The sequence below is a fragment of the Armigeres subalbatus genome, chromosome 3 (assembly GCF_024139115.2).
Source record: "Armigeres subalbatus isolate Guangzhou_Male chromosome 3, GZ_Asu_2, whole genome shotgun sequence".
In the NCBI taxonomy this organism is placed as follows: Eukaryota; Metazoa; Arthropoda; class Insecta; order Diptera; family Culicidae; genus Armigeres; species Armigeres subalbatus.
The window spans coordinates 210,599,453-210,615,111 of NC_085141.1; the positions used below are offsets into that span (position 1 = coordinate 210,599,453).

Below are 15,659 nucleotides of genomic sequence, written 5' to 3' on the forward strand. Positions count from 1 at the left end.
TTCTATCTGTATTTATCCAAGTCCGTTTCCGCCGGTATATCCAGCTCTCTCAGTTGAGCTGCCACGATATTATCTCTGTTGAAACACCTAGCGATTTCTTTATTGGTCACGTGTTCCTGTCGTATGTGTAGTGGATACTGACCTGCTAACGCTGTAAGAGCATTGAGCGGGGTGCTTTTTGTGCAGCCCGTTATCTTCCTTAAACACTGATTATTCACTACTTCGATCTTCTTTTTGTTAGTGGCACTGGCGTTATTCTGCACTGTGCATCCGTATTCTAATACACTTCTGACTAGGGCTTGGTAGATATTCGACATCGTCTGCGGATGTGACCCTGACCTAACTCCACTGATCACCTTCAGCATGTTAAGTCTTTCGGTAACTTTTCTTGTGACCTCTCTAGTATTTGCACCAAAACTCAAGAAGCTGTCTAACTGTACTCCAAGATGACGGTGTACTCTAACTGTTTCCAAGTCCGTACCGTTTATTTTGATCGTTAGTGTATTGGTGCTGTTGTGAAAAAGTATGCCTTTCGTTTTTTCCGCATTTATTTTAAAATTTAAGGATTCTGCTACCTCCACAAAAGCGTTAACATATCTTTGGGCCGTGTCATTTAAACTTTCTAAGGTCCTTCCTTTCACCAAGATGCCAAAGTCATCCGCATACTGGACTAAGATGACATCTTCTTCTGTGATTTCATGTAGACCAAGGGTGTAGAGGTTGAATAATGTTGGTGATAGTATATCCCCTTGCGGTAGCCCACTGTTTATTGTTCTTGAGATAGTTATCTCACGCGTTTGTAACTTCAATTGCCTGTTGTGTAGAAAGTTTGTTACCCATGTTGAGATGTCTGCGGGTACTTTCAGGTCACTAAGTTTGTCCGTTAGTATACTCGTATTGACCGCATTGAAAGCGTTACTCAAATCTATGCATATAATGGCCACCTTATACTTTTGACGTTTGAACTGCTTGACCGAATTCACTATGAATTCCAGGCAGGTGTTGGTTGAAAGGCCCTTCCGAAAACCAAACGATGTAGCTGGTAGAACGTCATTATCTTCTAAAAATCCTTGCAGTTTATCCAGAATTGCCGTGTTAACTATTTTTGCAGTGCGTGATCTCTCTTGTTTCGGACAGCAGAACGATCGCGCGGTTGGCCGAATAGTGTTCTGCATTGCGCGGCCGGTAATAAAAATAATCAGTTCAGTGCGTGATCTCTCTTGTTTCGGACAGCAGAACGATCGCGTGGTCGGACGAAATATTGTGTTCTGCATTGCGCGGCCGGTAATAAAAATAATCAGTTCAGTGCGTGATCTCTCATGTTTCGGACAGCAGAACGATCGCGCGGTCGGCCGAATTATTGTGTTCTGCATTGCGCGGCCGGTAATGAAAATAATTAGTTCAGTGCGTGATCTCTCATGTTTCGGACAGCAGAACGATCGCGTGGTCGGCCGAATTATTGTGTTCTGCATTGCGCGGCCGGTAATAAAATTAATCAGTTCAGTGCGTGGTCTCTCTTGTTTCGAAGCGGGCTTGGTAGTCATATGGCTACTGCTTCTGCCTCATACGCAGGAGGTCGTAAATTCAATCCCAGGTCCGTTCCATTCTCCTACTTTGTATCTTTCTCTTTATTTCTCATGTTCTAGCAATCGCTAGAACTGGAAATGGACTTCCATACCGTTTCCATTACTATTCCTATACCTTCAACTTGAGTATTCTAGCAGTAATCTGCTAGAATTGGAAATGATCTATAGAGCTCGTTTCCTACATCCAACTAGAAATTCCATCAGTTACCTTCTCCTATCTATCACATTGGCAGCTCGTTAACCAAGACGGACCTCTGCCTCTCCAACCTAACCCAGAAACTCCAACAAATTCCGCATGAACTCGTGGCAAGTGCAGAGGTATATTCGGCTTGCAGTGGGCGAGTGATTGCATCATCATTTCCTCCCGCTTCCCAGCATTGACTTGCATTCTGACGTGGCAGGCGCCAGTATGACCTAACAAATGAGATCACCAGTACTTGTACATTGAAGATGTGTGCTAGTCCCAACCAAACATCTGTTGGTTCCCTGTGCAAGAACAGCTGATCTGGTCATAATGGAGTAGCAACTACGAGCAGTCAATCAAGCTCTCAAGCTCAAGCTCAAGCTCAATTGCCGTGTTAACTATTTTTGTTATGGTTGGTACCAAGCTGATAGGTCTTTTTCCGGCCGGTGTTGACTGATCTCTCCCCGGTTTCGGAATTGCCACTATCCTAATCGTTTTCAGCGCATCATCTGGGTATCCTCTAATCCACATTGCATTCAGGTCTATCAGTAGATTTTCTGTAACTTTTGGATTCAGTCTCCGTAGCATTTCATAAGTAATCCGATCCTCGCCTGGCGCGGATGGTTTAGTTTTCTTTGCCAATATGCTATCCCACTTTGTTTTGTCTATTATGTTGCCCGTAGCCCATGCTACAGGTTCCAGCCATGGTTGCGGATTATGCCGACCAAAATGTTCGTCCAAAAAAGCCTCTGCGGTGTCTTGATCGTCGTACATAACGTTATTCTCCTTTCTCCTTACTCGTCTCCCTGTTAGTCTTCCAATTTTCCCCCATAATTCCTTGGAACTAATGAAGGGATTTATTTCTCCTGGAAATTCCTTGAATTTTTTATTAACCTCTTCTCTTTTCCGCCTCTGAAAAACAGCTGCTGCCTTCTTGAACTCTATGAGATTTTGTTGACTTGATATCCTGTTAAATTGTCTTCTAGCTTCTGTTTTCTTCAACCAAGCGACTTCTACCTCTTCTGTCCACCAATGTTTTGGTACTCTCGTATCTTTTTTTCTATTTGCTCTGCATGTTCTTTTCACTACGGGTATGAGGTCATTAACCTTTTTTATGTTTTCTGGGTCTAATTCCGACATTTCTTCACAAATTTTTCTGTTGTTGTATACGTACTTGATCTTAGATATGTCCCTAGCTTGTAGCGTAATTTCGATGGCCATGTGGTGGGATCCTATACTGAAGTCCAAGACTTTCCACTGCGTATCCGTGTAAACCTCCGTTGTACATAGCGTTATATCAATCGCTGTGGCTTTCTTGTTCAGCTGCACCGGTATGAAAGTACTGGAACCATCATTCGTAATCAGGAACCTGCTGCTGTTGATCGCGTCCATCAGAATATTTCCTTTTCGGTCACACTTTTCGTTTCCCCATGCGTGGTGATGAGCATTCATATCTCCAGCTAATACTACCTTCCTGTATCGGTCCAAACTGCTCAGTATTTTATTGACATCGTCTTCAAATGCACTTGCTGGTATGTCTGGGCTAATATAAATCGATGCCACTACAACATCGACCGAACATATTTTGATCCCAATTGCCTGTGTCCAATCGGAAGTAGCAGGCATCGGGATGACCGTATAGTTGTACTCATTTAGTAGCATGATTGCTGCTCCCCCGTAGTTGTCGTCTCGTGATCGTGACTTTGCGATAATGTGGTATCGCGGTAGTCTATATCGATTGCATTGTTCCATGTTTGGTTTTGTCCAAGTCTCCGATAACAAAGAAATTTCGTAGCTTCCTTCCACAAGATTGCGATTCAAGTCTGTTTTGTGCTTTTCTAAGCTTTGTGTGTTACACTAGATAACTTTCAACGGGTTGAATTTTATTTCTAGTTTTGTGAGAAATACTATAACTGAGCTAAAAAATATGCCTATTTGAGTCTTAAATGCTGTACTACTGAACTAATCTGTATCTTTTATTACATCTATTACTGAATTTGCTAAGTCAAAATATTTCTGAGTGCAGTGTTTAAACTTACTCTTCATTTCTTCTTGATTTCCCAACTGGCTGAGAAAGTCGGTGTAGAACGTCATCATTTTTGCCTTCACCATTTGGCTAGCCGCCCTTTTCCTTTTCGATGTTGTCCCTTTGGTTGTTCATCGCTGCGCCGTCCATAGTTTGACCGGTTACGTTGCTGATAATTCGATTTCGCTCGCTGGTTGTCTTCGTCGCGTTTGTTGTTTCTTCGGATTGACCTTCTTGGCGTGGTCGTTTGGTTCCCTTCGTCTGTTTTTTCGGCTGGTCCGGGTACGTCTTCACTGCAGGTTTGATTTTCTCTCTTTCCAGGTTTGTTTTCTGCCATTGCGTTCGTAGTGAATCTCCGTGTTGTGTTGCTGCATACGATTCGCCCAATGCTGGGAATTCGCTGATGTCCTCAAGTGGAGCATAAGTGTTCTGCGTTCGTAGAGGGAAACATTCTTTTGCTTCAGCAAACGTGACTGCTGATTTCGCCATCAACATTTTGATATTTTTCTGTCTGACTTTTTCCGGGCACTTCTCATCTTCCATCGAGTGTTCTTCTGATTTGCAGTGCGCGCATCTCGGCTTATTGTTACAGTGTTTAAACTCCTCTTCAGTCTCGTGTTGCCCGGAGCATTTTTTGCACCTTCGAATCCCCTTACAGCGCGACTCACTATGGTTAAATCTGAGACACTTTCCGCATGCAATCAACTTCTGATTGAAGGGCCGTACTCTACTACAGCAGAAGAAAAGCCGGATACGATCCGGCAAAGTGTTTGCTCGAAACCTTACGCTGATGCGGTTTGCCGGAATTCTGTTTCCTTCCACAAACCGATGCAGGCGCTTCACGCTGATGATTGGTACTTCGCTCACAATATCTTCCATAATTTCCTCTTCTGAGATGTCAGATGTCAACCAAGTGTAGTGGTACCGCCATCGGGGGTGACAATGGGTCTGGGGGTGAGAATGGGTCATCGCTCTCACCGGCAGTCTGGAGGTCGTAGAACAAAATCGTTCAAAAAGGTCTCTTATATTTTAGTCTTCTTGCCCTCAGATACATTCAATCTATTCTACAAGCATTCTAAATGGTTGAAACAGTGACCCATTCTCACCCCCATTTGACCCATTGTCACCCCCGACGACGGTACGTATGCCTTGAACAAACTGGTCGCACTATTGTTAATCTCGTTGACGAGTGAGTTGGCTTTCGTGTAGCTGCTGATGAAAACCATAATTCGGTTTCGCCCAACCTGCTTCATGTCTGATATAGACTGCTTGTATTGCGGCAATTTTCTCAGCGTAGATCCAACAGCGAACTTGTTCACTCTCTGGTCTCCATCGTTTTTTCGCAGTTCAATGTAAATTCGATATGGTCCTGTGTCTACCTCCGAGTACACTACGTTTACATGTTTCTTCTGATCGTGTCGATTTTCTTTTCTTTGTGCTGCTAGACTGGCTGCCCCAGCCAACGGGGCAATGAGGGTGGTCAATTCGATCGAAAATCGCCGAAACGTACTCCAGTGTACTTGTTTTGCAAAATCATGAAGTTTGACATATGGCAAAATGGGTCCCAAAATTGAACGGATATTGGCCACTTCCCCAAGGGAACCAGGCCCTGGAAGTACCCGGAGGGTGGCCAATTCGATAAAAAATCACCGAAATGGACTCCAATGTACTTGTTTTGCAAAATTATGAAGTTTGATATGCCGCAAGGTGGATTCCAAGATTGAATGAAAATTGGCCACTTCCCCAAGGGAACCAGGCCTTGGAAGCACCCGGAGGGTGGCCAATTCGATCGAAAGTCGCCGAAATGTACTCCAGTGTACTTGGTTTGCAAAATCATGAAGTTTGACATGTCGCAAGATGGGTTCTACACCCAACCGGCGGATGTTAAATTTTCTAACAATTCTGTATAAGAATCTACCAAAACCTATATAAGAACTGGGCATATGCGAAATTGTTAGATTCTTATACAAGTATTGTATAAGAATCTAACAATTTTGTAAGCTTTTCTAACAATATTTGTTTGAGAGCTTACATTTTTTGTATAAGAACCTAACAATTTCGCATATGCCCAGTTCTTATACCGGTGTTGTTAGATTATTATACAGAATTGTTAGAAAACCTAACAACCGCCGGTTGGGTGTAAGAATGAGTGAAAATTGGCCACTTCCTCAAGGGTACCAGGCCCTGGAAGTACCCGGAGAGTGGTCAATTCGATCTGAAATCGCCAAAATTTACTCCAGTGTACTTGTTTTACAAAATCGATACAAAATATATTGTTTACTGTGCCGTTGGAAATTTTTACAGGCCGTGATAGGTCTCCAGATTGTGATAAACAATCAGACATTATTTTTTTATCTGAGCAAGAATATTTTTCAAGAACATGAAACTAACAACATTACAAATTAGGCAACTTTTTCAAATTATATCAGCGTTGTGATATCTATGGCTGGGAGATTTTGATACATCTTTTTTAATGACCTACTGTTGGGCAATTCGGTGTAAGGCATTTTTTTAATCATATTTTGATAAAATCCTGTTAACAACATTTGAAAGATAGTAGCTACTAAAAACTAAATTGTATCAAAATAAGTTATACATATCACAATATGTTAAAATTGTGTTAAATTTTTATTATGCTTTTCTAGTCGGGTTATCAAGGCTCTCATAGAATTCATCCTTCACGTCATCAGGCTTATCGTTCGTTGGGGCACAGATGCTGATCAGGCTATAGTTGAAGAATTTGCCCTTCATTCTCAACACGCAAATAAGGTCGCTTATCGGCTTCCACCGGATAACACGCTTCATTTGCTTCCCGATCGCCATGAAGCCAACTCCTCGTTCTGCTCTGTCATCGCCGCTATAATAAATGTGGTACTTGAACGAAGTGTTCGCTATAGGATCCACCGCCCGGAATTCACGTTCTCCAGTTCTGGGCAGTGTTGGTAAAATCACTCATAAATCTCAATCAACGAGCGCTCCCGTGCGAACGAAATCGTCTGCGATTTTAATGGAATGCATCACGCTTGAATTTTTCATGCTAAAACGCATCATTTCACTCATTTGCCAAAAAATCATTTCGGTTTAAAAACGCATTTGAAATTAATTAGGGGGCAATTTATTGCTTATACATAAAAGAGTGTCTAATATTTTATGCGACAAACGTCAATTCACTGTTTTTAACGAAGGAGAACAAAAGAAAACCTACGATGATCCAAATGGATGATTCAACTCATCCATGAGTTTTTAAGTGCTGAGTTGGGTGCGTTTCAACTCACGCTTGATTTGAATCATCCATGAGTTTTGAGATTTTGAGTTTTTACCAACACTGGTTCTGGGTCACCGTATTTCCTGGATTGCTGCCACACTCACGTCGACCTTCTGCAGCTCACGAACCAGGAGCCCAACACGCGCGGGTTCTTTCAAAGTTCTCACATTCCAAGATCCGACTTTCCAATCGTTTTCCTTTATTCGTTGCCGGGTCTGTTGCCATTGAATCAATCCGTTTGCCTTTCTTGGTAGCTGTAGAATTTTCGGTTGGCTACCTTACCAGGGTTGTGCTACCTGCATCGCGTTGAAGGGGCTGCCTTCTCGATACTGACACGATGCAGCATGATGTGCACAGTTTAGTTTAGAGTCCTTCGCTGGCACTCGGACGATGATCAGCCGCCCCTAACATGGGGAACAGACGCTTGATCAGATTTGCACCTCCGGAGAGGAGCAAATTTCCCTTCCCTGTCAGCATCGATCATAGTTCCCACCGGGGTTAGTTACCCGATCTTCTCTAAAATAGGCTAGGTAGTTAGGTAGGTAAGGACAGTAGTTGCTGGGTGAGAGGCTAAGGACCGCTAAATGGGGTCTATTTTATTCCTTCAGGTACGCTAAGTACCAATGATACGCTTTACCCAGCATTTGCCGTGCCGCGCGTTTCAGTACCAAGATCATTTCTACGGTTTTGGTTCTGTTTCAGTTCCTTACTGATGTTCTGCCTTGCGTTCGTGAACTCGATGATATCATCGAGTTGCTCGGCGACCACCCGCATCCCGGGTAGTGGTCCGCCGAGCGTGCTGATAGGGCTATACCCCGTCACTGCTGGGGAGACTCCGGTGCTGCTAGTTGCAGCCTCCGTCACTCCGCTCTACGCCTCCCTGGAAGGAGACCTCGGCAAACCCCCCTTGGCAAAGGGGTTTACCACCACCATGCCTAACGCATCTTAAAAGAAATATTTTTAGCTTCACTCATTGTATTTGGGTCCCCCTTGTGGCTGCCATCGAATCCTACTGGAGTAGTCACCTTTCATGACCCCATGGTTACCTTTGCATGCCTGACGGCATGCAGGGAGGCCATGCAAGGGTCGCTTTGAAAGGGCCTGCTTGCGGAAACATGAAGCTTTTTGTAAAGGTTTATCAGAGCCCGCTGCCAAGCACCACCACGTCCTAAGCAGGCCCCCTAACTCGCAGAAGCCGTGGGGAGGTGTTCAGCCCTTGGACATAGTCCCTGCTGGTCTCTCATTTGCCCTGGATCTTATCACCTTCCATATTGACTGTCCTGAAATACTCCGTAAAACATCCGTATCAGAAGCCATAATCTGTGCACCAGCACATTTCTAAATGTTCCAATAACCAGGACCAACTTAAGATATAACGCACCACTTATTAGTATGTGTCGTCTATTTAATAAGTGTTTTGACCTGTCATAAGACGAGATATAAATTCGTAATGCAATATCTTATCGTTTTACCTTTTCTCTTTTCGTCGTACGGTTAGCGACCTCAATCGTTTAGACGCATGTGTGTCCGTTGTCTCATACTAGGTGTTCAGTCTGTAATAGTCGATGACGGTGCATGTCTTTGGTTGGTTTAAAATATGTAACTGTTGACGTCCGAAGTGCTGTCACATTCTACCAATATGTCACACATTTAAGAACATAACAAAACTAATAAAAATTTCATCAGGAAAAGCTGAATACACCTTCAGACGTTTTGATCCCTTTTGCATGATTATTTCCAAAGGGAAAAACAGTTGGAGTTTAAATTGTTAACAGGAATAACAATTTTGTGGATTTATAATAGGGATGAAAAAAACATCTCAAAATGGAACATGGAAATCAAGTGAAGTGTTAATAATGCGGTTTAGTATTCAGCCAGCTATCTAACCACTAACAGGACTGAGTGCTGATTAAAGTTTTATTAAAACTTAGCGTGCAGGTGATTTTCTCTTGTTGCTAGCCCTCTTCGATTGAAATATTTCAAACGCGCGCGCACTGCGCGACTTGAAAGATAATCGTCATCATCGCATCGGCACCAAACACGTGGTGGGATGGTTGATGCCGGCCGCTTCGAATGAAATCACGTTCGCGTATGCCGACTCGCGCTTGATCAGGACGTCGTCGTGTTTGCATCAGCTGTTTTGAGCGCGGAGAGAGAGCATCAAACCGCTGGCTGTAGTGCTGCATCATCAAGAAAACAAATCAAAACATTGATGGGCTGCCCGTTCCGCTGACCCCTACTTATTTTTCAAAACGATGAAACAACGTGTCGTTGAAGTATGAACATGAATGAATATGAATTTATTAACAATCGGAACCACATATTTAGAAAAATATGTATATATTATGAAATAATTTCGGAAGCTCGACTTTAATTCTGGATTTTAAAATAACAATTAAAAATAATTTCAACAATCGGCCATAGGGTTCAAAAGTGATGCAGAAATTTGTGAATCGAATCAGAATAGTTAGTTGCTTAGATAATTACGAGAGCGTCAGTACCTCCACTAGGTGAAATAATTTGGGAGTTGTTCTTAAGCTCGGATATATTACATTGAACTGAAATTTCTAGATATCATTTCGCTTTGAATACACTCCGTAGTCTGACCTTAGTTCAACGCTGGACATGATCATCAGTTGCTGTTACTACCCTTAAAATTTCCACACAGAACACAGCCAACAGATCCGGTCGGAGAAGATCACTATTTGTAGTTCCTCTTCAACTCTGTTTTATTTTGCTCCACAATCGCGCCATCGATCGCATCGTCGAAGCTGCGTCGTGGTGGTCAGCTTCAGCCGCGGATCGCATCGGAGATAATGTCGGCCGCGCGCGAGCGTTCGCCCGTTTCTGTATGATCAGTTGACATTTGACTTCAGAACGGTTCGGTCGAGATTTTGGAAATTCGAACTAGTTTTGCGCGCTTATGTTCTGCGTTGCTCGCGGGTGATCTTCAACTGCAGTCCGTTCTGGTGCTCGTCCGCGTACCATTCTAATCGTTCGGGCAGAGGGCCGTTCATTGTGTGACAATTGAGTGCATGCTAAATCAAACCACATAGTGGCGTAAATCACAGTGAAAAGGCGATCAAAGGAACGTGAATGTGTGATGCGAATTGTATGCTGCTGTGCGAAGAGGACCGAAACTGATTGATTTGATTTTTGGAGTTCCTGAAATTCAAATTCTATTGTGAAAAGCCTTGAACTGATTGATTGTTGGGGATTTGCGTCATAAAGGTATTTATTTCTTATGTTACTATTCAGTTTATTTACATTTTAGGATCTAAATTTCCGTTCTATTAGCACTATGAGTTATGTTTCAATCAACTCTGCTTGTCTTTAGAGTGTGCGCAATGGATCTCTTAATTGGCATTTATAACGATTTTCAGGACCGCGTGATAGATTGGTCTCATGTTTCATGAAGGGAATCTCTCGTATGAACATTTTCTTGACTTCCTGGACTGCATTGCAAAAGGCTGCTCAACCAGCGGATGCCAAATTTTATTAAAGTTCTGCATATAAACTTCATTTGTATACAATTTTGATAGTTTTAAATACAATTTTATTATAAAACGCACAATTTTGTCATTTACAAGTAGCTTAAATTTTTAGTATTAAAACCGACTTTTGGTGCGAAGATACTGCCTAATGGCTCGTTGTTTGAATTCCACTAGTAACTTGTTATAGCTATAGTTTCAGTAACATAGACTAAATGATAACAAAATTCCTATCATTATCAAGTAGATGTGAGTTTGAATGTTTCCCATTTATCTTATTACTGTAGTTACCGATATTGAAAGCCATATATTCCTTATTTATTATTGATCATACCTCTGGTCATATTTCTTGAAATCTTGTTACGTAAATTACCAAATTGTGTCAGACAGGAGAGTGAAACATCACATACAAATGTGGAGATGAAATTTATTTGTTGAGAATACTATTGGGGACATTCTAATTCATCCAAAACATTCATGAGTTAAGGTCTTGAATTCTACCATACATGAGAAAAGTAATAGCGAATCGTTCTGAAGTGTCGGTCAGTAGGTCGTAAGCCCTATGCGGTGACAGCCTTCAAAAAGTTTATGGCATCTATCAAAACTCTTACCAACAAATCCTTAGATCTCTGTGAAGATGTGTTATACCAATCTTGCTGTATTCCAGCACACCGAAGACCATGCAAAACGTTCTCGAGATTAGGGCGTCAGAACTACAACCCTATGGAAGCGTATGTATGCCGTGTTTCTAGCCACGCTCCGGTCATCCTGTTGAATTCAAAGATATCAGGCGATTTAGCACAATATTCTGCCTGTCGCATAACGGCATTCTAGAAGTCGTAAAAGGTTCTGGAGTTCAGGTTGTAAGGCCTATGCAGGAACAGTCTCCAAAATATATTCGGCTTCAATCAAACTTCTTGTCAACAGACCCTTAGACGCATGTCAAGATAAGTAAGATATGTTATCCTACAATTCAGCACATGCAAGACCATCCAAAACGTTCTTGAGTTCAGGTCGTCAGATCTACAATCATGTAGAAGCGTGAAAAAGTTTGACATGCCACAACGTCCCAAGATTATAAATGATAGAATTCGAAAAACATTCTGAACTTTATGTTATAAGGTAAACACAGTAACGGCTTTCAAAAAGTTCATGATGTATATCAAAACTATTTCCAACAAGTCTTTGGATGTCTATGAAGATATGTTATACCAATCTTGCTGCATTTCAACACACTCAAGGCCTTCCAATATGTTCTTGAGTTCAGGTCGTCAAATCTTCAATCATGTATGAAACTATCCCGGGGCTCAGGTCATTCACTGAATTTAACAATATCAGAAGATTTTGCGAAAGTATTCTGTGACATTCTAAAAGTCGGAAAACGTTCAGCAGTTTAGGTCGTAAGGCATATGTAGTAGCGGCCACCAAAAAGTTCATGTTCTCTGTCAAAAATCTTCCCAACAGATCCTTAAGGACAAGCATCACAGAATCCAAAACTAAATTCACTCGCGTTTTCAAGGGCAATACGGAGGCAGCGGACAACTTTTTCTTTTATTATTTCAGCTTTGCTGCGTCGCAGCATGCGTGAAATAATAAAAATGACAGTTGTGCGATGCTGTTTTGGATTCCGAGATGATTGTCCTAAAATGTCTGTCAAGATATGTGATATTGCTGCATTCCATCACACTGAAGGTCATGAAAAACGTTCTTGAGTTCGGGTCTTCAGATCTATAACCATGTAGAAGCGTGATCGTGTTTCAAGCCATGCTCAGGACATTCTGCTTAGTTCAATGATAACAGTTGTAGGGTGTTTTGGCAATCCTCATCAGTGTTGTAAAATGTCATTAATGTAAAATGTCTTTAATGTATGTAAAATGTCAGGTATTCATTTGAAAAATTTACCCAGTCAACCACAGATCGTTTATGAATGTATATATTTGATCGCATATATTGCAGATTACTTATAAAGATAGCCCAAATATGATTACTATCGTATGTAATATCTGCATATGGAATATTTACGATTGTGTTCAAAAAAGTCTTAAAACAATATAAACAATATCCAGTTAATCTGATTGAATCGCAAATACCGTATATCCACATACGTATTGCCATGAACATCGTATACGGATGTGCGTTGCACGTATATAGATTTTTCTTTTTCCCACTGTAGTTCAGCGATAAAATAAATTTCATTTCTACTTAATTCACTCCATCCGATGCGATTCAATTTCATTCCACAAATGCTGTTATTTTATTCAATTCCATAAATCCTGCCGATGTGTACTCCGTACCACTGCCAAACATTAACCAAAATAACTAAACTTCAACCAAATGAAAATAACAAAGTGGTAAATATGACGAAACAAAATATCACTGATGTTGACTTTTCACCATCGCTTATAGAATCGTTTTGAATGTTGCGTAATCGTTTTATGTACGAACATTATCGGACCAATTACAAACAGTTTCCATATACGACTCAACATTTGTACGTATACAACAACATGATACTCGAATCGTATAAATGTAATAGACATCATATACTGTAACATCGTACACTAGAGCTTCATCTAGATTCTGATTGTCAAAAAGTTGCTGAATTTCGAGAGTTGCTGTATAGCGCAACGGTAGAGCATTAGCCTTTAGATCCCAAGGCCAAAAGTTCGAGACGTGGTTGTCTACTTTTTTTTCAATGTTTACTAGATCGTAATAATGCTTACAAAAACTCGAGAAAGTCGTTGTTTAGTACGTATATGGCCTCTACTTTAGTAGGTATATAGCGTTTCAGTGCATTATATACAAGTTATCTTTCTTGTATATGACAACTTATATCAAAAGCTATACGTATCAAAATGTTGACTGGGTACTCAGAACTGTTTTCAGAAGCTAGAATTTATAAGGAATGACAAGTTTATAGCGCTTAAATGTGTTTACAACTTTGTCAAACAAAACATTATTTTGTTTTGAACAAAATTAGTCAAATGATTTGCAGATGACATTTTACACGACTGCTTCTCATAGTGACATTCTGGAATTCGCGAAAAATTCTTAAAGTTTATGTCACAAGACATATGCAGTGCTGACTTCAAAAATTCTTTCAAGATCTATTAAAACTTTTCCCAACAGATGCTAAGACACCTGACAAGATACGTGGCATTAATTTTGCTGCATTTGAATACACCGAAGCCCATCCACGTTCTCGCAAAAAATCTACAGTCATGAAAAAGCATATGTTGGGTTTCAAACTGGGTCTCCAGTAGCTTTGCGAGCAAAGGCACAGGATTGCCAATTCGGAGATGGTTAGTTCGTTTCTCGGTTCGGTTTAGGATGTTTTTGGGTTGGAAACTTTCTCGACACACTGGGCATAGTGTATCCATTGTACTTGCCACACAAGATTCATACTAATGCAATGGCGGGCATAGAAAAGCTTTCAATTAATAACGGAGGAAATGCTAATAGAATACTAAGTTGAAAAGCAGGTCAAGTTCCAGTTGGAATGAAGAGCTATTGAAGAAGAAGAAGGGTTTCAAACTAAGGGCCCTTCTTAGCCATTCGGTAAGACGCGCGGCTACAAAGCAAGACCATGCTGAGGGTGGCTGGGTTCGATTCCCGGTGCCGGTCTAGACAATTTTCGGATTTATTTATTTATTTATTTACGAATGCAAAAATGGTAACTTGGCTTAGAAACCTCGCAGTTAATAACTGTGGAAGTGCTTAATGAGCACTAAGCTGCGAGGCAGCTCAGGTCATCCTGCTGAGTTCAAATATATCAGACGGTACTGACATTCTAGAAGTCGCAAGACATTTTCAAGTTTTGGTCGTAAGTGTATCAAGTAACAGCTTTCAGAAAGTGCATGCCTTCTATCAAAAAACAGTTCCCTAGATCTCTGTCAAGATGATACCAATTTTTCCGCATTTCCATATTCCGAAGGCAATCCAAAACATTTATCAGATCTACAATCATGTAGGAGCGTAAGACTCTAAGCTAGTTGAGGTCATCCTGCTCAGGCCAAAGATACCAGATGATTTATGTGAAAAAATGGCAGTCCTGATAGTGGTGTTATTTAACAATTTGCGAAACATGCTGAAGTTTAGGTCTTAAGACCTATGCAGTATTGGCCTCCAAAATGGTTTCGGTATCTATCATTACTTTTTCCAACAGATTCTTAGATACCTGCACAGATAGAAAAAGTTGTTGAAATTTACACGAAAGTAATGAACATAAAGGGAATGCCAAAAAGAGCGTAATTTTGAACGATATTTTCGCTTGGATGTATGCAATTTGTATTGCATTATGCCACTATTTATTTGATTAAGTGGTATAATGCTATACAAATTGCATACATTTAGGGTAAAATTGATGGAAAAGATTGATGTATGCTCAGAATAGTGTAATTTTCCGCGTCTGTATTTTTTACGCGCTGGTTAGTTTTCATTATTTTTTTCTGTGTGACAAGATATGTGATACTTATCTTGCTCATGCTGCTTCATTTTAATGCATAGAGCCCATCTAAACAATCCTTGAGTTTAAGTCGTCAGATCTACTGATGATATGATAACCTGAACTCAAGAATATAATATTTTGGATAATATTAGAGGCGTTCAAACATATAATGAATTGGCTCACAAAACATGACTAATTTGATTTTAAAACCCGTTACTCCAAAAGCCTGATGACGTGAAGGATGAGTTCTATGAGAGCCTTGATAAGGCCTACGGAGGGTGCCCAACACACGATGTAATGATTGTCATCGAATGTTTCTTTCGCCCTGTCATTGGTACGAAAAGCCTTCATTCAGCTACCAACGATAATGGTCTGCGACTTGTAACATTTGCTGCTGCTAGATGGATGGCAATAAGCAGTACCTTGCAAAAATTCGGGCGCGACTTTCCAGCGTCACGAATTTACGAAACAACAGAACGATGCGTTTCAATATCCAACGCTTGTCAGTTGAAGGAGTTGCTGAACAGTACCACCAGAAGCTGGACGACCGGATAGGAGATGCCACCGGATCTGGCGACGTCAACAGATTGTGGGAAAATATCCACGAAGCTGTGACTACAACAGCGCAGGAAGTGTTAGGCACTGCACAGCGACGCCAAC

The 15,659-nt window shown here is 41.1% G+C and overlaps 2 protein-coding genes across 4 annotated transcripts in view; one reads left to right on the forward strand and one right to left on the reverse strand.

The window, feature by feature from the left end:
- Positions 1 to 3,886: 3,886 nt before the first annotated feature.
- Positions 3,887 to 4,675, reverse strand: LOC134222269 (uncharacterized). The gene has a single exon (XM_062701412.1). It carries the CDS (start codon positions 4,673 to 4,675, stop codon positions 3,887 to 3,889), a length of 789 nt encoding a protein of 262 aa, XP_062557396.1.
- Positions 4,676 to 9,840: 5,165 nt separating this feature from the next.
- LOC134228066 (group 3 secretory phospholipase A2) overlaps positions 9,841 to 15,659 on the forward strand; it is a 52,507-nt gene continuing 46,688 nt past the window's right edge. For 2 of the 3 annotated variants that reach the window (XM_062709838.1, XM_062709839.1), the window contains exon 1: positions 9,841 to 10,292. The gene's annotated coding sequence lies outside the window, so the exon portion shown is untranslated. The remainder of the gene's footprint in view (positions 10,293 to 15,659) is intronic. The other variant, XM_062709840.1, reaches the window with a different exon arrangement.